This window comes from Thalassophryne amazonica, chromosome 3, assembly GCF_902500255.1.
Source record: "Thalassophryne amazonica chromosome 3, fThaAma1.1, whole genome shotgun sequence".
Classification (NCBI taxonomy): domain Eukaryota; kingdom Metazoa; phylum Chordata; class Actinopteri; order Batrachoidiformes; family Batrachoididae; genus Thalassophryne; species Thalassophryne amazonica.
In genome coordinates, this window is record NC_047105.1 from 79,781,153 (window position 1) to 79,807,478 (window position 26,326).

The following is a 26,326-nucleotide window of genomic DNA, read 5'->3' on the forward strand; positions in this document are numbered from 1 at the left end:
GTTTAAAAACAAAACAAAACAACAGCAAAATAATAATAATAATAATAATAATAATAATAACATTACAAGCCAGCTCTGCAGTGTTTGCACAGGCACAGTGCAAGCGTTTGGATGCTTGTAGCTTTTCAGCAGCAGGATACCCTCACGATGGCCGCCGACCACAATAATATATCAAACAGGTTTGATTCTCATTCGACCATACGATCAGCGATCAGGAGGTGGTCATCAGATGTTGACCGCAGCTTGATACTCCATGTACACTACACGATGCAGGAAGCACGATTAACCTGAAACTCGGTCCAAAAACGTCCTGCATGAAAAATCATCTCGCACAGTGTAAAGCACGTTTTACAACATCATAAAACGTGCGCACATTCTCCCCACATGCAAAACATTTTGCGATGACACTTCCAGGGCTCCGTAAAAATGCCTGTTTTTACAAATAAAAAAATGGAATATTTTACAAAAGCACATTTATCTTTAAGCACCAAGACACGACAGACATCACATTAACATGTTGGTTTACATAATGAATAACTGAACCAATCAGTGTTTAGCAGAGGCACTTTTACCCAGAATCCTTTGCGATCTGTCTGTTTGTTACAAAACCTCAGAATTAGTGCAGTATTCAACATTAAAAGATATATGTTATATTTTAACTTTGTACAAATGACAGAATTGACATTAATGGAGTTATTCTATCGGTATTAATGTAATTTTAAATCAAAACCATAACTCAGCATGACTTTATTTTTCAAGACCTCCGCCTGACTGGAGCGTTGTAATTGATAGAGAGCTGGCTTTATGGCTCCTCTCAGGGTGTCTCTGTGCTGGGAGTGCTGTAGTAAACAAGAGCTTCCAGCAGGGGCAGAATGTTGAAAGAAAAAAGTGTGGTCTCATTGTTTGGGTCTGTTGTTATTTTTAATATTACTAGCAGCTATTAAATTTGTTTTACTAGTAGTTGTAAATGTGCCAGAGATAATATTGGAATTTCAGTTATCTGTAACTTCTGATACATTTTTGGGTGGTTTATTGTTTTATCTTTATCGAAGATAACTTTTCAGTTATCTGATTATCTGTTATTGAAGTTAATTTTTTGGTTATCTGTGCCCACCACGTTTCCTGTAGTTTTTTACCAGGTTTTCACACACTGCAGCAGTGATTTTGGTCCACTTCTCCATACAGATCTTCTCCAAATCTTTCAGGTTTGGAGTTTCAGCTCCCTCCAAAGATTTTCTATTGAGTCCAGGTCTGGAGACTGGCCAGGCCTCTCCAGGACCTCGAAATACTTCTTACAGAGCCCCTCCTTAGTTGCCCTGGCTGTGTGTTTGGGGTCATTGTCATGCTGGAAGACCCAGCCATGACCCATCTTCAATACTCTTACTGAGGGAAGGAGGTTGTTTGCCAAAATCTTGCAATACATGACCCCGTCCATCCTCCCTTCAATACGGTGCAGTTGTCCTGTCCCCTTTGCAGAAGAGCACCCGCAGAGTATGATGTTTCCACCCCCATGCTTCACGGTTGGGATGGTTTTCTTGGGGTTGTTCTCATCCTCTAAACATGGTAAGTGGAGTTGATTCCAAAAAGCTCTATTCTGGTCTCATCTGACCACATGACCTTCTCCCGTGCCTCCTCTGGATCATCCAGATGTTCACTGGTGAACTTCAAATGTGGCCTGGACATGTGCTGGCTTGAGCAGGGGGACCTTGCTGCCCAGCAGGATTTTAAACCATGACAGCATAATGTGTTACTAATGTAATCCTTGTGACTGTGGTCCCAGCTCTCTTCAGATCATTGACCTGTTTGTCCTGTGTAGTTCTGAGCTTTCTCAGAATCATCCTTACCCCACAAAGTGAGATCTTGCATGGAATCCCAGACCGAGGGAGATTGACAGTCATTGTGTTTCTTCCACTTTCTAATAAATAATCATAGCAGTTGTTGTCTTCTACCAAGCTGCTTGCCTGTTGTCTTGTAGCCCATCCCAGCCTTGTGCAGGTCTGTAGTTTTGTCCCTGGTGTCCTTAGACAGCTCTTTGGTCTTGCTTATGGTGGATAGGTTGGAGTGTGATTGATTGGGTGTGTGAACAGGTGTCTTTTATACAGGTAACAAGTTCAAACAGGTGCAATTAATACAACTTAAGAGTGCAGAATAAGAGGGTTACTTAAAGAAAAATTATCAGGTCTGTGTGATCCAGAATTCTTGCTGGTTGGTAGGTGATCAAATACTTATTTGCAGCAGTAACATACAAATAAATTATTAAAAAATCATACATTGAGATTTCCGGATTTTTTTTTTCTCCATACAGATCTTCTCCAAATCTTTCAGGTTTGGAGTTTCAATACTCCAAACCTGAGTTTGCTCAGTTTAACAATAAACTCAGTTTAACATCTTCATCTGGGATCCTTCTATGTTGTCCTTTCTGCGACACTGTATGATGCTGCACCTAGTGGTGGACAAAAAGTGAGCAGAAGCAGTTCCAGTGCAGCACAGTCAGTTGCTGGTCTTTCATAAAATATGTTATTGAAGGTAAGCAGTTCCCCTTTCTGGTTTATTCTAATTTATTATGGAAAATGAATGTCTCCATGAAACACAGAATTTACCTGATTGTATTCCGTCGCAATGAATCAAATCATTCCCTATTAAAAATTATGTCCATGAATCATATCTTTACGTATGTAACTATATACGTACCATGCATCCAGAAAGTATTCACAGCGCTTCTTTTTTTGACATTTTATGTTGCAGTCTCATTCCAAAATGGATGAAATTATTATTTTTGCCTCAAAATTCTACACAAAATACCCCATAATGACAATGGTAAGCTTTTTAGATCTTTACAAATTTATTAATAATAATTAAAAAAAAAAATCTAAGAAATCACGTGTACGTAAGTATTCACAGCCTTTGCCATGAAGCTCAAAATTGAGCTCAGATGCATCCTGTTTCCGCTGATCATCCTTGAGATGTTTCTACAGCTTAATTGGAGTCCAACTGGGGTAAATTCAGTTGATTGGACATGATTTAGAAAGGCACACGCTTGTCTACATATAAGGTCCCACAGTTGACAGTGCATATCAGAGCACAAACCAAGCATGAAGTCAAAGGATTTGTCTGTAGACCTCCGAGACAGGATTGTCTCGAGGCACAAATCTGGGTAAGGTGACAGAAACATTTCTGCTGCTTTTAAGGTCCAAATGAGTACATTGGCCTCCATCATCTGTAAATGAAAGATGTGCGGATGTGGCCATCCTTCTAAACTTATGTGTCGACGCGGGTTGAGGAGCGGACCTGCGTCAGACAGGACCCAGCGCTAAAAATAACCAGAAAGCGGTTCCAAACAGAAACTATTTATTATTCACCTGTGCTTAAAAGTGTAAAAACATAAAAACAACGTCCCTCTGGTGGAGTGATTCGTGGCTCGCTCTCCAGCGCCCGCAAGGATTAAAGCCGGCGCTCCTGGACTTCCTACCACCGCCAAACACCCCCCAGGTGGACACGACAAACTGATTCTCTGTGAAGCAAAGAGAAGGTGAGGTAAGTCAACAGATACAACTATATCTTCCAATAAACACACGCTATCAGCAACACACTCAAGTCAGTGTCCTTTTTTTACTTTATGCAAATGAGCAGCTTCTCACAACAAGTGGAGGATCACTTATCCTTCACGCCACAGCAGTGAGAAGCAAACTGCACAATTCTCTTCACAATTCCAGTATACTGTGTAACAAAACACCAAGTTACTATCAACAATTACTTAAACACTTAATTACCTTTAGTGTGTGCTGACAGCATGTGTCCTCACCCCTCCCTGCTTCACGGGCTCGATGTGTCAAAACCCAGGCACGGTCCTCAGCGTCTCACAAACGAACGTCACAAGGTCGAGTTCCCTGCAGTTCTGCTCAAATCACACATGACTTAAGTGCAGAACGCCATCCAATTATCTGCTTCAGCTGCAAGTCGTCCAGGTTGCACGTGAGCACCAATCACAGGTGCTTTCCATGATGTTGATGAGGGTGAAGACTCTTCAGCCAGCACCTTCTTCACAGACAAATCAGCCCTCATGCCACCTGGAGAGCAAAGAAAAGAAAAGAACACCAAAACATCCAGCCACGCCCCCCCAACACACAACAAAACTGAGCGATTGGGGAGAAGGGCCTCAGACAACCAACAATGTGATGGTCACTCTGTCAGAACTCCAGCATTCCCTTGTGGAGAGAGAAGAACCTTCCAGAAGGACAACCATCTCTGCAGCAATCCACCAATCAGGCCTGCACGGCATAGTGGCCAGCTAGAAGCCACTCCTCAGTTAAAGGCACATGGCAGCCTGCTTGGAGTTTGCCAAAAGGCACCTGGAGGACTCTCAGACCACAAGAAACAAAATTCTGTAGTCTGATGAGAAAAAGATTGTACTGCGTGAATGTCAGACGTCTTGTTTGGAGGAAACCAGACACCATCCCTACAGTGAAGCATGGTGGTGTCACCATCATGCTTGTGGGGATGTTTTTCAGTGGCAGGAACAGGGAGACTCATCAGGATGGGGAAAGATGAATGTGACATCCTGGATGAAAATCTGCTCCAGAGCGCTCTTGACCTCAAACTGGGGAGCGGGGTTCATCTTTCAGCAGGACATTGACCCTAAGCACACAGCCAAGATATCAAAGGAGTGGATCTAGGACAATTCTGTGAATGACCTTGAGTGGCCCAGCCAGAGCCCAGACCTGAATCTGATTGAACATCTCTGGAGAGATCTGAAAATGGCTGTGTACCGACGCTCCACATCCAGCCTGATGGAGCTTGAGAGGTGCTACGAAGAGGAATGGACAAAACTGCCCAAAGATAGGTGCACCAAGCTTGTGGCGTCATATTCAAGAAGACTCGAGGCTGGAATTGCTGCCAAAGGTACATAAACAAAGTATTGAGCAAAGGGTGTGAATATTTATGTACATGTGATTTCTTAGTTTTTTATTTTGAATAAATTTACAAAAAATTAATAAAAGAAACTTTTTTAACGTCTTCATTGTAGGGTGTTGTGAGTAGAATTTTGAGGGGAAAACATTTTAAAAGATGCTGATATATACAGAAAGGCCACTGCATCTGAAAGTGGGCAGTAACTTATTGGTCCATCAGACAAAAACAATAAAACCTTTAATTTTATTGCAAAATTACAAAAACAGAAAAAAGACGTCCTCCTATGCTGCTGTTGATACAGTGGAATCTTCACAAAGGCACATTTTTTGCTCTTAAATTGGCATCAAATAGCCAGCCAAAAAAGACCCCAGCAACCTAGAACAAGTGGGACACGGCATGTGGATCCCCCGTAATACACCTCTAATCTGTTAGTCCAAAAAAGGTTTGAATCCCAACAGACTATTGGTCCAGTGTTGATGCCTACCCATGAGCATACAGCATATGGACCATTTTACCAGTAACCTTGGATTAGTTTTTCTCGCCCATCCATTTATCTTAATACTTAACTTTTGATGATATCACAAAGGTTCAGAAGAAGCTAGTCAGCACTTTGCTACGTCTCCACAAGTCCAGGGTGACTTCAGTACTTAATTAATGTCTGTCTATGCAAACTGTTAGTGAGGGGAGGAGCTTCCATGGGAATGTGAAAGTGTGATGATACAGCCTGTGTTTATTTATTGTTATGTGCATGCATAGACTGTCACTGAGGTAACAAAAAGCTGCGTTATTGTGAGAGACGTACAGGCATTGCATTCTCTTGTTTTCTGGGTACATCTACCATATGTGATCATTGAAATGATTCTTGTTGCAGTAAGTGCCCAGACTTGGGAGTTTGGTTTGATACAAGGTTTGGCGTTAAAACAGATTCTCTAGAGGCCAGTATTACGGATTATTCACTGCAGGGTACTTTGACAGCTTGCAGGGTGAGAATGTGAGAATTTGGGGGTTTATACGGGTCTTTCCCATGTTGTGATTTTGTTTGTGTATCAGCATTCACATTCATGTTGAGTTGACACTCTGTAATGTTTTTATATAATAAATCCTGGAGCTGCTCTACTGACAGCAAATAGAACATTTTGTGGACACAATAAAGTAGGCAGTGTGATATTCCATATGTGGGTTTTAGCTCATGGCCGTCAGTAATAATGAAATAAAACCCTGAAGCAAGTATTTTATGAAACACAACCATTCAGCAGAGAATCTCTAAATTGTGTTTCGTGATAACAACAGTGGTTAGAGCCCCAATGCTTTAGATTTCTCTCTGGAAGAGTGTCTCTCTCTTGCTCACAAATATTGATTGAACTATAAAAGATCATATAAATAACCTACGTGGATTCTACTTCAGGTGAGGGAAACTTTAATGTTTTTCGGGGTTGAACCCGCAACTAGTTACCAGGCATAACCAGAGGAGATGCAGAGAGCAGGAGACAGATGGATGATTCAAGAGTCAGATGAAAGTATGTAGATGATGGAGTGTAGGTACTGATACAGACATTTTTTCCCCTCATCCCTCTCTCTTCCCCCTCCCTCCCACTGCTCACCCTCCCATACTTATTCCCTCAGTTCTTTGCCTAATAAGCAGCGTTCCTGCAAGCTGATGCAAGGCGGAGGAAACAGAACAGGCGTTTGGGGACTACTGGAAATATTCCCACATGAGGAATAACATGATAAAGACTTATTATCACACTAAGCTGCTGTAAACACAGATGCGTGCATAAATATGGCGCTACACACTGTACACAACTCACCGTCATGCATACGCATGGGAGGCGAATCCGAGTCCAGCGTTACGGTTCTGATAAGCAGTGACCAAGAGGAATCTGACAGAGCCAATCCCTCTGACAAAGCCTGAACTACAGGGAGCCTGCTCATAGGGCGCCGGTCCGAACTTGTTTGAACTGCTTGCCGTGTGCAGTCCACATCAGTGGGAAGGAGCACTTGTGATTATTATTAGCGGTGTATTTTTGAGAACATCTGAGTAAGCTGCGTGTTGAAACAGGACTCATCCCCGCTCGTCTCCACTCATCAATCACGGCAGACACACGCGTAAACACATGCACCTATCGTTTGCTGTGAGCTAATCCATTACAGTACCAACATGTTCAGTCTCATTTCCCTTCTTCTTGTCTCCATCCCAATTAAAAAGGAAAGGAGGCCTTTTATTTCCCTCTCCTCCAAACGCATTCTTTAGCTCTCTGATCTGCGCTCCTCCCTCCCTCGCTCGGTCCCCTTGGGGTAGTGGGAATGCCTCCCCCCCTCGCAGTCTCAGGTCAGGGGTTCAGCCGGAGGGGGTCTCTGCACGGAGCACGAGGAAAAAGAGGCGCTGAAAGAGCGATAGCGGGTTGAGACAGGCCTGTGCACGGGCAGCTCCTCGTCGCTGCCAGAAACACTTAAACTTAAAACAGTGTGTGTGTATCATAACCCTAATCAGAGACTTCAGGATAAATTTATGCCCCTGCCTTTTTCCCGACCTCCATTACACCAGCTTATATACACCCATTACAGGATATGACAGAGCACACACCCTTTAGATGGGGGCGTTATATGCACATGCCTTTGCACATTCTCCCAGTTTTCCCATTAGGTCCTTGTCCACCTGCAAACTCTCACTCTGTCGGTCTTTATCTCTCTTCTCCTCATTGCTAATGAGGTCAATGAGGAAGAGTAAGAAGCAGATGGGCGTACAGTACATTACAGCAGTAGAGTGTGAGGACGATAGCCGGATGATGATTCATGCTTAGTGAGACGTGTGATGATGTGAAGAGTTTCTACTGCAGTGCACAGTCAGTGGAGTGTGCTGTGGGATCTGTTGATCACTCAGCACTACGCTTTGCTTCATAACGTCACCCCGGGGAGCAGTTTGACCCAGCGGGGGACTAGGCGACTATGGGAGAATGAAGGGAGGAGAAGGGCATGAGGAGCAAGAGAAAGCGCTGGGAGATTAAGTGTCTATCTTTAAATGTCACAATAACTCTCTTCTCAGGCTTAACTTTACAGTAGAAAGGGGACCTGCAGGGAAAGTCAGCAATGAGGAGAAATACCATTTCAGATGGTGCTTTATGGAGGCGGAGCAGGCGAACCAGAGCATACTGTGCACTTTAAGTGCTCATATTGCACATTTTTTTTCAGCAAGATAATATACAGCTCACCAGGTGTCTAAAAGCACATATTACAGTTTGGAGCCAAATTATGACTTCAGGGCCTTTCATACCAAATGCGCAAAGCTGTGCACATTGTTCTAAAACCCATTGTTTTCAAAACTAAGTCCCATGCAGTGCTGAAAAAGCGGCAAAAGCTGTCTCTTATGCGTTATTGTAATCTGGCATCTTTTTTCAGTTACTTTTCCAATTCACTGTGCGTTACTATTGTTTTTGCATTTTTATACATTATAAATTGGGGTGCCCGACTGGTCGGTCGCAGAGACATTGTGGGTCGATAGCAGCATTAAAACCGGTCAGAGTTGAAAAAACAGTTGTCGTCTCTCAAAGCAGAGTGATGGCAGCACACCTGCATTGAGCATTTTTATGCCTTTTTTTCTTTAGAACTCTGTGCCACTCTGTGAGTGTCCTCGCTAAAAACAGCTGAAGATCTACGACGTGTTTACAACAAATAGTAACACCACCCAAATGCGCCTAAAGTCTCTTTCTGAGGACGACATGATGTAAAAAACACAGATAAAACTTTCTTACCTGTCCGTCTGGTTGTGCTTTCTGCATAAATACACATTATCCATTCTTCCTACTCAGACAGCAAACCAGGGGCAAACCCAGACAGAAAGGGGGCGTGGGGGAGGGACATGGCTCCCCACAACACCCCTAGATTAAAGGTCCAATCTTGAAGACATTTTTTCTACTACTATTTAAATAATAATAATAATAATAATAATAATAATAATTTCAACAAGTAAAATGTTTATAAAAAATCGTAGAAAGAATTTAATTGTTACATTTATAAACAATGTAAATTATAAATTGTAAGTTTTACCGTTACAGTGCTGTCAACAGTTAAATATAAGGAGAAGAAAGACTGTATTTTATTATTTTTTATAAAACAAGTATTTATGTTCATTGAAGTCAAGAAAGACTGACTTTATTTCATGTTTTACAAAAACTTTTTGTTTCAAGAAACAGTATTTAAGTTCAACTTAAAATGTCAGGACATGCACTGTTTACATTAGTGTAAAAAAAGCACTTCCAATAAAGGTGGCAGAGGGGTGTTGTTGACTGCTGCTGAAACGAACTAATAAAGTAACTAGTAACCAGTAACTTAGTTACTTTTAAAATTGAGTTGTCATCTATTCGGCTGCTCCCGTTTTTGTCTGGGGTTGCCACAGCGGATACAGCCAGATCTGCATTAGTATTTGGCACAAGTTTTACTCCGGATGCCCTTCCTGACACAACTCTAGTTTTACCTGGCGAAACACACACAGCCACCGGTGTTCCAAAGGGGTCTCCCATCTAAGTACGAACCAGATCCTGCACTGCTTAGCTTCTGAGATCTGACGGGATCAGGCTTACACAGAGCAGATCGGCTGCACTTTTAAAATTGAGTAATCAGTAAAATAACTATGAGGTCTGTGAGAAAAGTATCCGACCTTTTTATTTTTTTCAAAAACTATATGGATTTGAATCATGTGCGCTTGCATCAGACAAGCTTGAACCTTCGTGCGCATGCGTGAGTTTTTTCACGCCTGTCGGTTGCGTCATTCGCCTGTGGGCAGGCTTTGAGTGAGCACTGGTCCACCCCCCTCATCGGATTTTTATTGTTTAGGAATGGCGGCGCGACTGCCGCTTTGTTTCATGAAAATTTTTTCAGACGCTCTGCCAGACAGCCAGATGGAAACCATTTGGAAAATTCAGATGGCTTTCGGTGAAGATTGTATCGGTATCACACGGATTAAGGACCATTAAAACTGGATTAAAAACGGCGGAGGGCGCACCGCGCCCCGAGCAGCCATCAACAGGCTGGAACGAGCAGATCACTTCCAAATTTAAGGCTCTGTTGATGCAGGACATCGTGTGACTAGCAGAGAAGTTTCAGAAGAGGTCGGGATCAGCACTTTATCGGCACATTCCACTGTTAAAGGAGATTTTGTAATGAAAGACGGGCGGACGGATTCGTGCGGACTGATTCGTGTGTCGCGACACAGCCGCTCATGACGCGGGACAAACAACACCTCCGTGTTGGAAGTCTCACAGGACAAGTTGGAACATGCCCAGCTGTTAAACAATTTCTCGGATACTCAATCGACTGAAAAGACACTGAAAGCCGTCTGAATCTTACGAATGGTTTCCAACACTGAGGTGTTTTTTTGCTGAGCGTTTTTTTTTTTTGTTCGGCTCCGTGCCGACGCGCGAAATCCTCCACACGTCTTTCATTACAAAATCTCCTGTAACAGTGGAATGTGCCGCAAAAGTGCTATGTCCAGCTCTCTTGCCATTTCTGTGGTAGTCACACGATGTCCTGGATCAACACAGCGTTCAGTTTAGAAATGATCTGGTCGTTCCAGCCTGTCGATGGCCGCTCGGTGCGCCGCGTGCCCTCCGCCGCTGTGGGACGTCTTTAAAAAGATTTTAACACTCCTTAATCCATGTGACGCCGACAGAATCTTCACCGAAATCCATCTGAATTTTTCGAATGGTTTCCAACTGCCTGTCTCTAACAGTTTCTGAAAAAAATTTCATGGAGCAAAGCGGCAGCCTCTCAGCCATTTCCCTGACAATAAAAATCCGACAAGGGGGGTGGACCAGTGTTCACTCAAAGCCTGCCCACAGGCGAATGACGCAACCAACAGGCGTGAAAAAACTCACGCATGCGCACGAAGGTTCAAGCTTGTCTGATGCAAGCGCACATGATTCAAATCCATATAGTTTTTGAAAAAAATAAAAAGGTCGGATAGTTTTCTCACAGACCTCGTAAGTTACTTTTTCAAGGAGTAATCAGTAATTGGATTACTTTTTCAAAGTAATTGTGGCAACACTGGTCAGAATGGTCAGAGAGCTCCTGCTACTTTACACACAGCAGTTTTCCAAAGAAAAATTCTTACAAATATACATCCATGCTTTTTTAAACCTCAAGTTTAATTTCTGATTGTTATTTTCCTTATTGAAGTTAAAAACAAAATAAAACATTTCTTACATCAGAAAACATTGATGTTCCTCTGTAGTACTTAACATTTGAAAAAAATTGAAAACTTTGATGTTCCTCCTAAATTAATACTGCAACTTGTCTGTTGTTGTTTCAGATGAGACTATGATTCCATGATTGACAAAATAATATACCTTGGACATTTCTTTTATAAATACAATAACATGAAAAGTAATGTGTACATTTTTGTCTGGTAGATTTATTCACATATATCTGCATTTCAACCAGGAAAAAGACACTGAAAATAAATATAAGTATTTATTAATGACAGTTTAATAAAGTGACAATTAATGCATTGTGTTTGTTAATGATTCAACTATGTCTACTCTTGATGGTTATTTATCAGCACATATGCAGTCATGTGATATAAACTCTATGAAGAAATTGTTTTTTTAATTTAGTAAATTCATGATTTAATTAGCGTCCTCGTTTACTGTGTTATTGCTATTAATGTCATCACTACAGAGTAATTACAAATATGAATTTCACTTTTTATAAATATGGAACAATTTACAAGAAATAAGTGAGTTTATAGTAATTACCATTCAGCCAGCATAAGTTAACACAGCCTGACATGAACCTATAAATGTGAGTATTCATTTTTTTTCCCTCTCCCTCTTTTTTCTGGAGCACATGCGTCTCCACAAAAATGGCGATTTTCTGACTTTTTCAGCATCCAGAACAGAAACATGGAGATACAGAAAAAGCTACCTTTGGTCTTTCAGAGATGGCAAACTATTGCATTTGTCATGTCCAGTGTGACAGGCCCGTTACACCCTGAGGTGCTGCATCCAAAAAAAACTTTCCAAAGTTTTGATTAATTTTGATGAACCACATCAATCCAAAACCAAATTTGTTTTGCTTATTTAATACACTAAATACTTGTCTGCCACCTAGACATGTCTGGGTTACTTGTGGGGAATGATCTTATGATCACATGCGTGATGGTAAATTAGAAGCAGGCACTACCTTTTTCTTATTGTCATCATGTATATGGGTTTTTATTCTGCGTTTAGGTTACAGTGAGTTTGTGATTGTCACTCATTGCTAAAGCCTTGGCCTAGTGGCCACCAAGACCACAATGTATGTGTAACATGAAGCTCCAAACATATTTAACTTTAAAAAGTACATAAAACTGCTTTTGCAAAATAGAACACCTTTAAAAGATGCATTTACACCACTAAACCATCTTGGGTCATAGATAGTCACAAAGCTGCATTATGTTCTCTTTAAATAACATTCTTCAGTCAGATACAAATATAATCTTATTTATTAGGGAATATAAGCCAGGTATTTGAACAAAATGGTTAGAATTGAGTGAAGTAACTCCTGCAAATTATTTTCTGAGGACAACGAGACTCGGTTTAAATTGCAGTTTGTCTCTGGGTTTTTGACCCTCCCAAGTAATTTGAAAATGAAACTTTGGGTTCAGAAGTTTCAAACACCAGTTTGAAACTTTTATTCATTCATTTTTCTTCATTAAGTTACTGGAATACTTATTTATTGGAAAATGCATGATTATCAATAAGAAATGGTTGATCAGAATACTACATGGCTACGATACTATAAAATATATTGCTTTATTAAAAGGTGAACTGTTTTCACTGACCTGTCCACCTGCAGACGCTAGTACACACACTACTGCACATTCAGGCAAAAACTCACAGGTCCTTATATCCGTATCTTGCAGCAATCTATTAAAAAAAAACCCACCAGCAGTTTCACAACCTTTCCTGCTGTCAAATTCAGAGAGAGAGAGAGAGAGAGAGAGAGAGAGAGAGAGAGAGAGAGAGAGAGAGAGAGACATACACAGACACATTCAAATATGTGTTCACCCACTGTTGCTTCACAGGAAAAGTAAGATTCTCTCATGAAATGGCTTTTATTGTTTCCCCAGAAGGCATGGTTTGTACGCTTCTGAAACACCCAAAGTCACACACAGAAGACAGGTAGAATGCCTCGATGGCGTTTTGTGTACCCACTCCGGGTTACTGAAATAAAAGCACAAGAACTTTCCCTCTAAAACTATGCGCTTGTGTTAATTTCTAAAACTGGATGAGGCAGAAAGACGAGATTGAGCTTGTCATTAGGAGTTCACAGCCCGTGTGCTTGTATGAAGGTTTGTTTTGTTTTGTATTAGCCGCCGTGTGTATGTATGTTCTAAGCGTCTCTGTGTTGCTTCTCTCCCACGCTTGCGCTCCTAACGATGGCAAATGTGACTGTGTATTCGCAGGCGTTGTTTCTCACCAAACAACAACACATCCAGGAACAGCTCGTTTTGTTGGGTTTTGTGGAAGGAACACGCTCTAATTAGAGAGGCCCTATGACGGTGCATCAAACAGATGTTTCTCAAAGAGCAACCTGCTTTGGGCTCGCACACGGCGCACACATGCCACCTCTGATTATTGGAGAAATGTGTGTTATTTAACTATACAGCGGCATATTAACAGGCTTGTCAGTTTAGATTTACCGCACATCTGATCCAACGCTGCGCATACGCTCTGAGACACATGTTTACATGCAGACAAAAAGTGTCTGGCTCAGGTTTTGCTTTATACCCACGAGAGCATACTTTTATTTGGGAGGTTCATGACCCAAACCCTTTTCAGAAAATACATATGCACAGAAGCATGCGCTATTCTTTTCTGTATCTTGGAGTGTTTGCTTTAGCTTCCTTCCTTGTTTGTTCACTCAGATGGGAGCAGGTGATCTGCTCACACTGCCCAGGTCACTGGTTCAATCTGTGCCTTGTCCTGCCCCTCCGCCCTGTCCCTTCTCTCTGCTCTCAGGTGCCAGTGATGATGGTGGAATCAGCCTCTGAGACCATTCGAACGACACCGTCCAGCCAGAACGGAGTCAGCAGCCTCAGCAGCCAGTCGGATGGAGGGGGTGGTAGAGAGGGCGGATCTAACGGCGACACCAATGGAGAGATCAGCCCAGTCGACTTACTTCACCTGCAACAGCAGCAGGTGCCTGCACTCATGCGTGCATGTGTTGTGGACTCTGTGTGCTTGTGTATGACTGTCACACATGCTTATGGCAGTATGTCAACATATCTAGCTGGGTATACATGTCTTTTGGACTTGTTTTGTAACAGCAGCCATTAACATAACTTAGAATCATATGAGAAGCACTTTGTTGTGGACACCACGTGCACACCAGATGTTTACATTAATGTAAATATATGACGATTCATTGTTGGCCAGACTCTGTAATTGTCATTTCTGCATGTGTGTACAGTGAAAAGCTGTGACCTGCTGGCTTGTATGTGCTTTAATTATTCTGCTGATCAATTTTAGTGGGGGAAAGGTCACCATAATGATAAATACATGAGTTACCCATTGTTAGTATTTTACTACTTGTTACTAGATGAAGAACGTTTGTTAGATCGACAGGATGTACCTGAGCATATACTACAAAATGTGCATTTGTAACAGGGGGATAAACATTGAGAGTCACAACTACACACCCACCAACTTATTTGAGATATTCAGCAAGTAAGGTGATCCAGCTGTCTAAATTTGAAAATACTCTAATGTATCACTGAGCATTATTGCATTTTTCATAAAGGATGTAGCTGGTAGAAATTGCAGGTTGGAACAGCCAGTTTAAGGTGAGTAAAGTTGGTGTTTAGCACTGAACATCCAGTGCTGCTTCCCATTAGTGATAGTAATTGAGAACCAGTTTTATTTGAGAACAGCTTCCAAAATTTTCTATACCTCAGAACTGTATGTTTCAGACATTGTGGCTTCCTTTTTATCAATGCCGGCATGTTATTCTGACCCAAAGCATATGGTGCAGCCAGAAAGTATTCACAGCACTGCACTTTTTCCACATTTTGTTACTCTGTGTCTCATGATGCCTAAATCTGCATCTGGCAACAAGGGAAACAGTCTAAAGGTGCCTTGACACTTGCACGAATTTGATCCCCACACTGGCATGTAATTTAGTGTGCCAGTGAGTAAACTCATTGCAAACTATTGTGAACTGTATGTGAACTGTGCGCGGCTGCATGCCAGTGCGCAAAGGAGGTACGCATAAATTTCATGCCACTTGCGAGTAAATGCCAAATTGAACTTTTTCCAGTGGAAAGCAAAAACTGTCACCCTAAACATTATTGTTGACCGTTTAGGCCTTTATACTCTACTGTTAAAATGACCACCTTTAGATGAAAAACACTGTCTTTGGTACAGAGTTTAAGCATTTAAATTAGGCAGTCAGTATATTTTTTACCAGCAACACCATTGCATGGTTTTACTGCGAATTTTGCAAGAGAAAGATGATATTTTAGTACTACAATCCAAGTGGTACTAATAGCAGTTGGACTACCGACCTACAGACTGGGGTTCAACTCCAGGTCTTTGCTTCAGGTTACCTGTTTGTATCCTTGGACAAGACATTTGGTCCCACTCTACCCAGCTGTTAATGTGTAAGTGTGTATTTGATTAGCTATAGGCCTAAACTGTGACAGACTGGCATTTCATCCTGGTGGAGGTGTGGAGTCTCATCTGTGTCATGTTACAGACTCTTGTCATAAGCACCAGCTGGGTGGTGATGGGCCTCAGTGTCTGTATCAGACACTCTTTTTTCAGGACCAAACACAATAATGATTCAGGTTCTGTTTTATTTTAAGTTTACATACTTGCCTGTGAGTCAAAGCTCCCTTTTGTTAATAAAAAAACAACAACAACAAAAAACTAATTAACTTAATAAAATTTGGATTTGAATCAATATTGTGTCACATCTAAATTGAAGCGTACTGAATCAGCTTTGGCTCACTGTGTGTCACATTTTTGTGTGTGCATTAAGATAATAGAAGTTGAGCGCCAAATGAAATCTGTAAATTTGATTATTGGGCAGAAAACTGACATGAGAAGTGCTTTTAGCTTTACATTCTACACAGCAGAGTGAAACCATAGAGACACCACCCATGCTTTTCACACGTGTGTGCTCACACAGTGTTAACACACAGTCCATATAGGACTCAGATGTGTGTGTTTGAGTCATTGTTGTATTTTTTCACTGATCCTGAAAGCACTGTTTGTGTGTCTTGACACGTCAGCGTGTAGCGTCTCCAGTGACACACTGTTTGTCTTGCCTCCTCTGCAACACCCAACACACACACACACACACACACACACACACACACACACACACACACACACACACACACACACACACACACACACACACACACACACACACACACATACACATGCACCTCCATCCCTACGTTACACACACATACACACATAATCGCAACAGTGTCAAATGGAAATTCCAAACTTCCTGGAACTTCTTGGATGAAATTCTGCATTTTATTTCTCATTCCCCCCAAAATCCACATAGTTCTTTTGTGACTGGTCTCCAAAAGACCAGCCTTTTCTCTCTCTCTCTCTCTCTCTCTCTCTCTCTCTCTCTCTCTCTCTCTCTCTCTCTCTCTCTCTCTCTCTCTCTCTCTCTCTCGCACACACACACACACACACACACACACACACACACACACACACACACACACACACACACACACACACACACACACACAAGCATTTTAAAATCTGTTTTTGTCCTAAGGTCTCTCCATTAGTCATTTGTCCATAACCACAAAAGTATGTCTGCTGTTTTTTCATCTAATGATGGAAATTCACAGATTCTTGTCCTTGACTGATGTGGCATTCACTGCATTTTATGAAACGATCAAGACATATTAAAAACAATTCCTTCTCCTTTATCCCCCTATTTTTTGTAGTGACACTACGAGTATGTAAATATCTGTCTGTATTTGTGTCTGCACGTCGTGTCCGCCCATCACTGAGGGTCAGTGGGAATTCTGACAACACACTGTCATTCAGAGTTGTCAAACAGTCACAATTTATTAGAGCCCATCGGCATCATGCAGATGATATGCGTCTGTGTCAGTGTCATGATATGCTCAGAAATGAGCTTTCTCTGAAAATGAAGTGATGCTGTGTTGTTACCTCTGCCAAGAAAGCTATCTGATCATGAGGGTTTGGTAGGCTATCTGTTTGTAAAACCCATTCTCAGTTTCAAAGACACAGTGTATCCAGAAAGTATTCACAGCACTTGACTTTTTCCATATATTGTTAGGTACAGCCTTATTCAAAAATGGCTGAAATTCATTTTCCCCCTCAAAATTCTACAGACAATACTCCATAATGACAACATGAAAAAACACATTTTTGGGAGATTTTGGAATATTTATTATTATTATTATTATTGTTGTTGTTGTTGTTGTAAACAACAATAATAGCAAACTAAGAAATCACATGTACATAAGTATTTACAGCCTTTGCCATGAAGCTCAAAATTGAACTCAGGTGCATCCTTGTTTCCACAGATCATCCTTGAGATGTTTCTACAGCTTAACTGGAGTCCACCTGGGGTAAATTCAGTTGATTAGACATGATTTATAAAGGCACACACCTGTCTACATATAAGGTCCCACAGTTGACAGTGCATGTCAGAGCACAAACTAAGCATGAAGTCAAAGGAATTGTCTGTAGACCTCTGAGACAGGATTGTCTCAAGGCACAAATCTGGGGAAGGGTACAGAAACATTTCTGCTGCTCTGAAGGTCCCAGTGAGCACAGTTACCTCCATCATCTGTAATTAGAAGACGTTCGGATCAACCACCAGGATTTCTTAGTAAAAGGCACATTTGGAGTTTGCCAAAAGGCACCTGAAGGGCTCTCAGACCATGGAAAACAAGATTGAACTCTTTGGTGTCCAGGCATCATGTTTGGAGGAAACCAAGCACCATCCCTACAGTGAAGCATGGTAGTGGCAGTATCATGCTGTGGGGATGTTTTTCAGGAACCGGGAGACTACAACCCCTGGCAAAAATTATGGAATCACCGGCCTCGGAGGATGTTCATTCTGTTGTTTAATTTTGTAGAAAAAAAGCAGATCACAGACATGACACAAAACTAAAGTTATTTCAAATGGCAACTTTCTGGCTTTAAGAAACACTATAAGAAATCAAGACAAAAAAGATTGTGGCAGTCAGTAACGGTTATTTTTTTAGACCAAGCAGAGGAAAAAAATATGGACTCACTCAATTCTGAGGAATAAATTATGGAATCACCCTGTAAATTTCCATCCCCCAAACTAACACCTGCATCAAATCACATCTGCTCGTTGACATTAACCCTATGAAAATGACCCTATGTGTCTTTTTGCAAGGAATTGTTTTCACAGTTTTTGCTCTATGGCAAGATGCATTATTTTCTTGAAAAATGATTTCATCATCCTTAAACATCAGAAAAGTGTCCAAAATATCAACGTAAACTTGTGCATTTATTGATGATGTAATGACAGCCATCTCCCCAGTGCCTTTACATGACATGCAGCCCCATATCATCAATGACTGTGGAAATTTACATGTTCTCTTCAGGCAGTCATCTTTATAAATCTCATTGGAACGGCACCAAACAAAAGTTCCAGCATCATCACCTTGCCCAATGCAGATTCGAGATTCATCACTGAATATGACTTTCATCCAGTCATCCACAGTCCACGATTGCTTTTCCTTAGCCCATTGTAACCTTGTTTTTTTCTGTTTAGGTGTTAATGATGGCTTTCGTTTAGCTTTTCTGTATGTAAATCCCATTTCCTTTAGGCGGTTTCTTACAGTTCGGTCACAGACATTGACTCCAGTTTCTTCCCATTCGTTCCTCATTTGTTTTGTTGTGCATTTTCGATTTTTGAGACATATTGCTTTAAGTTTTCTGTCTTGACGCTTTGATGTCTTCCTTGGTCTACCAGTATGTTTGCCTTTAACAACCTTCCCATGTTGTTTGTATTTGGTCCAGAGTTTAGACACAGCTGACTGTGAACAACCAACATCTTTTGCAACATTGCGTGATGATTTACCCTCTTTTAAGAGTTTGATAATCCCCTCCTTTGTTTCAACTGACATCTCTCGTGTTGGAGCCATGATTCATGTCAGTCCACTTGGTGCAACAGCTCTCCAAGGTGTGATCACTCCTTTTTAGATGCAGACTAACGAGCAGATGTGATTTGATGCAGCTGTTAGTTTTGGGGATGAAACTTTACAGGGTGATTCCATAATTTATTCCTCAGAATTGAGTGAGTCCATATTTTTTTCCTCTGCTTGGTCTAAAAAAGTAACCGTTACTGACTGCCACAATCTTTTTTCTTGATTTCTTATAGTGTTTCTTAAAGCCAGAAAGTTGCCATTTGAAATGACTTTAGTTTTGTGTCATGTCTGTGATCTGCTTTTTTTCTACAAAATTAAACAACTGAATGAACATCCTCCGAGGCCGGTGATTCCATAATTTTTGCCAGGGGTTGTAGTCAGGATTGAGGGAAAGATTAATGCAGCAATGTACGGAGACATCCTGGATGAAAACCTGCTCCAGAGTGCTCTTGACCTCAGACTGGGGTGATGGTTCATCTTTCAGCAGGACAGTGACCCTAAATACACAGCCAAGATATCAAAGGAGTGGCTTCAGGAGAACTCTGGGAATGTCCTTGAGTAGCCCAGCCAGAGCCCAGACCTGAATCAGATTGAACATTTCTGGGGAGATCTGAAATTGGCTGTGTATGTTGTGAGATTGGTGCCAAACAACAACAAAATGTTCACAATAATCTCAACTTTCAGAATGTGTTACATATTTTTTCTAGATCACTGTATATAGAAATGATATGGATCATAATCTGAATCTGTTGAGTCTTCATATACATATTTATATTTATAAGTATATGTATTAAAATTGTCGACACAAGATACTTTCATGCACTGCTTTATCTAACAAATAAAAATAAAAATTGGCCGCATGTGCGCACACACGCATGCACCCATACACTCACCCACCCAACCGCACACACACACACACACACACACACACACACACACACACACACACACACACACACACACACACACACACACACACACACACACACACACACATAAGCACACACATGGAAAGCACAACTGAATGTGCACTGTCAGATGGTCAAACGAGATAGAGAGTCTGGAATAAAATTTATTACTATATGGCTATGATTATATTGGCCTATTTTTACAGTAATGGTCTGATATTTTCCCATATCAGGCTGTTACTATGACAATCGGTCCGGATCGTGTATCAGATTTGAGATTTTTTCACAGCACATAATAATGTATATAAATAATAGTAATAAATATAAAAATAATAATAATAAAAGCGAACAAAGAAAATGGAGGAATTAACAGCAAACAAGCTTGAAGTGGATGTGCAAACTGAAGACCAACAAGATGAATACACAGCTCTGAACAGTCAAGAACAGACTGAAAACCAGGAAGCTAAAAACATGATTAGAAAAACCAAGTTGGACATGAACATACACCATAAATATCTAAACAGCATTGGAAAAAACACACAGATTGAAAGCTTACCAGCTAACCTGACCACCTTTTAAGCTAGGAGGTCCATACTATCAACACCTCGGCCTGATATTTTCCTGTACAGACCTTGCGCTTGGTTAATAATCCTTTATTATCAAACACAAATGGTTTGTTGTGTCCCATGTTCCGTGAAAGTGCCATAGTTGTGTTCTCCAGGCATAATGTTTTGCAAGGTAAGGAGAAGGATTCAAACCTTGACCTTCCAGGATTCAAAACTGTTAAAGTGGGAATGGGAATTTAACAAGATAGCTGAGAAAGTATTGAAAAGATTTCACTGGAATTCTGTGGAGGGGAATGCTTGGATCAGTGAGGAAGTTGTAGATCAAAAATCATTTTAAATTCATATTTTTTCACAAGTTCTTTTTTGAAGTAGCGCCCTGCATTTAAACTTTGTTAAGGAGAGATCAAATTGGGCATTGGCAGATGTATGTGCTTTTTGAGCGCTGTCCAGGTTTATGACTGTTTTGACTGTGGTTAGAAATAGAGTTCTAATAAGTTCTTCTACCAACTTTTCAATCCAGTGAGTGGCAGGGTTTGAGAAAGTCTCTCTGTATGTGGCAATGAGACCATGTTGGTCCTGAGGAATACAAAACCAATGGGGATCCTAGTTGAGGAAACCCAGCTTGACAAAATCAGGGTTTCCTCTCCTGCTAAAATTATTCCCTGTAATTATAATGATGGAGCCCTTGGTGAATGAAGAACACTCAAGGCCCTTTACTCCCTTCCACCACCTCCTCCACCTCCACGTCGTACTGACTGCATCCTCACCCTGCTTCCTCAGCAACCTTCAGCACACACACACACACACACGCACACTAAACCTGTAGCTCATACAAAGCTGCTCTTTATTCTCTCAGTTGTGTCTTTGCTATGTTTTTGCACCTGTGTGCGTGTGTGTATGTGTGTGCGCACGCTGGTATTTCCTCTCTTCAGCAGGGTTACCAACCACAAACATACCTCCCTCTCTGTTTCCACCTTTTTCTCTTCCTCCATCCAACTGCCCTTCTTTTTCCCCTGGGCCGCTGTGGACCACGAAATACAAGCACAACCTTTCCTCTAGATCCTGGCCTCATCTCGCAGAGCTCACATGCACTAATTTGTCATCGTCATTCACTATTCTTAGTTCTGTTTAAAAAAACATTTTGCAAAAGATGAAATTTGCATTATTGTGAGGCTGAAGTGCATCATTCCTGAACAGTGAACATTGCCTGTAATTGTTGCGCTTTGTACCTTTTCAACCTTTTGCATTTGTTTGAGTGCTGGTGTTGTACTCAGTTTTAATACATATGTTAAATAATGTCAACTCTTTTGCCCTTTTTTTTTTTTTTATAAATTATGTGATTAATTCATGCTTGTAATTTAATAGACACATTTCAGTGATACAGATAATGTATATGTCTCTAACTATGTTAAAAGTGTGATTTCCTCTCTTACTAATATAAAGAAATGGATGGAGATGAAATGAGTTTGTAATGTCAAACCAGGTCATGAGTTGATATACGTATGTTTTACTTTCATTATACTTGAATTAATTTGTCTTTGTGTATACCGGTGAAAAGGGCTGAGATGGGGCTGTGGTATCACAGTCGGACCCATTTTATTTGTCCCTTTTTGTCACTTTTATGCATTTACTTTATCTCTGCTCCTGTAATTTACAGTACAGCTACAATTTATATGCAGTTAGTTTTAGATATTTATATATTAAACATGCCTTAAAATTTTCAGTAGTATTGCACAGTAGAAAAGTGGCAGGATAAAGGTTTGGATAGGATCTTTGTAACCCTATCATTATAGATTTGATCCTCTGACTAGATGTATAAATGTGGAATTGAGCTGTGTGCCTGGCAGCTCGTGACACCAGGAAAAGCACTGCAGAAATAAAGCCCATTTTGTCAGGTGTATTATTGGAGAGTGACATAATTTTTATGACGTTGCCTCTCAGTACCACCACAGTGGAGTTGAAATGAAAGAACCAAGATGTGGTTGTGGTGCAGCTTTTACATCCAATTCAAGGAATTTAACAATAATAGCTCATTAAACATTTAGGAATAACTGCTATTTTTATACTTAGTGTCTCCATTTTTAGAGGCCTAAAGTGCAGACCACTGCATACTTTGTATTGTTCATTTGTTGCACCCTACCTGACTTACTGTGCTGACGTTTGGGGCAACAATTATAAAACTACATTGCAACCATTTTTCATTCTTCAAAAAAGAGCATTAAGAACAATTCATAATGCAAGTTATCATGACCACACCAACCCATTGCTCATTAAATCTCAAATATTAAAACTTCACAATATGATTTTGTTCAAGACTGTTCCATTAATGTACAAAGTGAAAAATAAACAAGTGCCCTTTAGAATTCAAGAATTTTTTACAGAGAGAGAGGGAAAATGTAATTTACGGGGCTTGTATCATTTTAAAATTGCTAGCGCTTCGACAACCAGGAAAGGTTTCTATGTCTCCATGTGTGTCCCTAGAATATGGAATTACCTGATGGAGGAACTCAAACCATGTCCAAATATCAATCATTTTGGTCTAGTCGTTAAGGTGTTGGGCTTGAGTCCAGAAGATCATGGGTTCAAATCCCCGCCTGACTGGAAAATCACTAAGGGCCCTTGGGCAAGGCCTGGGCAAGGTGTGTAGTGAGCGCCTTGTATGGCAGCACCCTGACATCGGGGTGAATATGAGGCATAACTGTAAAGCGCTTTGAGCGTCTGATGCAGATGGAAAAGCGCTATATAAATGCAGTCCATTTACCATTTTAAAAATCAGTATAAAGACATGATGTTTTCAAAATATGTATCTGCTGAAGAAGGTTGAGTTTTGTGTGTTGCCAGTTGTAAATGTAAATTTGTAAATGTAAATTTGTTCGGTAGCATTCGGATTGTGTCCTTTGAGCTGTAGAGATTGAAGTGGTTGAAAATGGGAGTGGGAATAGATGGGGGTTTTTTTTTAACTTCCCCGCACTCCTTTTGGACTAGATAATTTTATTTTTGGTGAAAGAGGTAGGCGTTAATAAGCTTTGCTTCTGCCTACAGCCTTTCAGGTACACAGATGCATTGTTAATCCATTATCTTCTTTGTTGTAAGTATTTTTTGTTGTTTTGGACTGCGTGTGCTGAATAAATAAATAAATAAATTCATTCATTCATTCAAAGTAATTGGATAAACTAAATAGATGGATTATTGTTGAAGAGGATTACCAGTTTTGGTTGCAGCTCAATAATTTTGGAAGATGCATACAAAGAACACATCAGTCCACTGCAAAACAAATGTGATGTCACATGTGCATGCCGCGCAGGAAAACATAAATATGCTTGTGTATAGAGAGTGAGTGCAAAAACATTTCTGTAGTCTTGTTCATTCAGAGATAAAGTAAACCTGTGTCTCGTTTCTTCATATTTCATTTCAAAATTTCCCCAAAATTAGAGTGAACTAATTTCAGTTATCAACAAAGGCTTGTAAAGGTGTTCTTGTTTTGGCTTGGATGGGGTTTTAGTAGTGTTGAGAGGCTGTGGAGGAGGACAGTTCATGTGCTTTGTGGAGACCACCACTCATGAAACCAGTTGTCTGCTGCAGACAGTCATCGTGCTGATGCTGATCACCTGAGAATATTGTATAAAAACCTGCTTGTCGCCCTTTGATGCTTCAGCATGAAAGTCTTGGATATGCTGTCCCTCCTCCTCTTGTTCCTTTCTTATCCACGCTTCAGTCTCTCACCTGAAGGTGTAGTGCAGACTAGTGTTGGTGCTTAAACACCATGCTGGGGTGCACTGGAGCAGAAAAGACACACTGACACACTCACTCACACAAAGACACAACCGTGCACACATACAACTGACAGCGCAGCGTTGTCAGAACACAAAGCCGTCTTTCCTTGGGCCCCTTGGGAACCTGAGAGAAATCACAGCCATCTTCAGCCGTCAAACCCCTCCACTGGCCTCTCTCTCTCTCTCTCTCTCTCTCTCTCTCTCTCTCTCTCTCTCTCTCTCTCTCTCTTTGTATCTCTCTTTTTCTCTGTGCCTGTCCCCCTGCTTCTCTCCGGCTGTCTCTCTTTTAGGATTTTCTCTTTCACAACTGTGAAAGATAATAACAAGCATGTAATTAAAAGACTTGTCGGGGATAAAAAAAGACGGTAGAATCAATCGGAGAGAGTGAATGAGAGATTGGAATAAAGAAGGCCGCAGGTAGAAAGTATAGGTGGTCAACTGTGGAAGTGGGTGAGCTAAGAGGAGGAGAGTGAGGACGAAACAGAGAGCGTAGGTAAAAGGAGTGGCAGAGAGGCAACGCATTCCCGGATTGGGTTTGGGGGGGTGGGGGGTGTTGCTGGGTTGGAGAAGAGGAATAGCGGGGATGAGGGAGGGGTGTAATGCTGAGACGTGTCAGAAAAGGGCGCCTGGGCCTCCCAGTGGAATGTGGACTGTCTGCCTCCCCAGAAAGAACAGAAGCAAGAGAGAGGGCCAAAAGGGATGAGGGGGCTATGTCCAGTTCTGCCCCATCATCAATGGGTGAGAGGAGGGAGGAGGGAAGACAAGGAGTTAGGGTGAGGTGAAGGAGAGGTGGGAAAGTGAGAGTGTGTGGCACTCTGTTGAGGTGCCGGACATGGGTGTAGACATGAAATGATGCATAGCAGAGGAGAAATGTAAGCAGGATAAATCCTAACAAACCCCAAAGTGTGTGTTTGTGTGTGGGTGGATGGGCGGAGGAGGTTGTGTGTCCTGACGAGAACCAGGTGTCTTCACTTCTTTGCTTTTCTTTACCTCTTTCACCCACCCCCACCGACCTTTTTTTTTTGTAGACGTGAGTCCACACTTTTTTCATGCTCTCAGTCTGCTTGTCTCCTCCTCTTTTCCCTCCTTGAATCCGATTAATCGTTTCTGGTGTTCCTGCGGCTACAGTAGTTAGCAGATGGTGATGATGGGAAATGGGGAGGAGAGGAGCGAGGGAGAGCTGGTGACAGAAAGGTACTGTTTCCTCTGAGGAGTGCCAATAATGGGTGGAAGCCACAGTGGTGAGGGAGGCTTTTATTGTCTTCCTCTCTCACTTGTGTTTCACTTACACTCAGGTTTGCACAGAACGTGAGAGGCGGGTCATAGTGGTGGGCCGTCTTCCTCAAAGTTTTAACAAGAACAGTTTTTTAAAATTGGTTTGGAGTTTGAGTCCACACACCCATTTGTCACGTTCTGATTTTCCTCACTTCTTCCTCCTTTTTCCTGTCTCACATGCGCGCACACACGCATACAGCTGATGTGAGTTAATGAAGGGTGTAATTAAAGAGCCACACTGATGACCAGAGATCAGTGTGAGCTGATACAGATCTTAGATATACACAAATGCTGATGAAAGATAGCACTTCTCTGTGCATGCACACGCGTGAGAGTGATGATGATGATGATGAAAGATGTTGGATGATTAGGGTAACGTACGATTTCCTGTTAGATAGGCTGCACTCAGTAATTATGGCCACGCTGGGCCTATATGAAGGAAGAATGGGCGATTGTGAGAGCCGATTGTGCCGCGTTGCTGGTAGGCCTCATTGAATTATGGGAGGTGGTGGAGGTGAATGTCGGTCACTGGGACAGTAATGTCCTGTTTGACCTCTAGCTCTCCTCTAGAGTTCACTTTTGGGTCAGGATCACTATTGAGAGAGGTGGAGGATTGGTTGAAGAGGGGGAGGTGGTGAAAAAGGAGACGTATGTGCATTTTAGGTTTCATTGAATTACATTTTGTTTGGTTTTTCTGTGTCTGCATGATGCTTTTGAAGATGCTAATGT

At 41.4% G+C, this 26,326-nt stretch overlaps 1 protein-coding gene across 4 annotated transcripts in view; it reads left to right on the forward strand.

Moving 5' to 3' along the window:
* Positions 1 to 26,326, forward strand: part of foxp4 (forkhead box P4) — a 271,351-nt gene that overhangs the window by 57,926 nt on the left and 187,099 nt on the right. For all 4 annotated transcript variants that reach the window (XM_034166924.1, XM_034166923.1, XM_034166926.1 and 1 more), the window contains exon 2: positions 13,905 to 14,084. In XM_034166924.1, coding sequence (XP_034022815.1) covers positions 13,914 to 14,084 — 171 coding nt within the window. In that variant the 5' untranslated portion in view covers positions 13,905 to 13,913. The remainder of the gene's footprint in view (positions 1 to 13,904; positions 14,085 to 26,326) is intronic.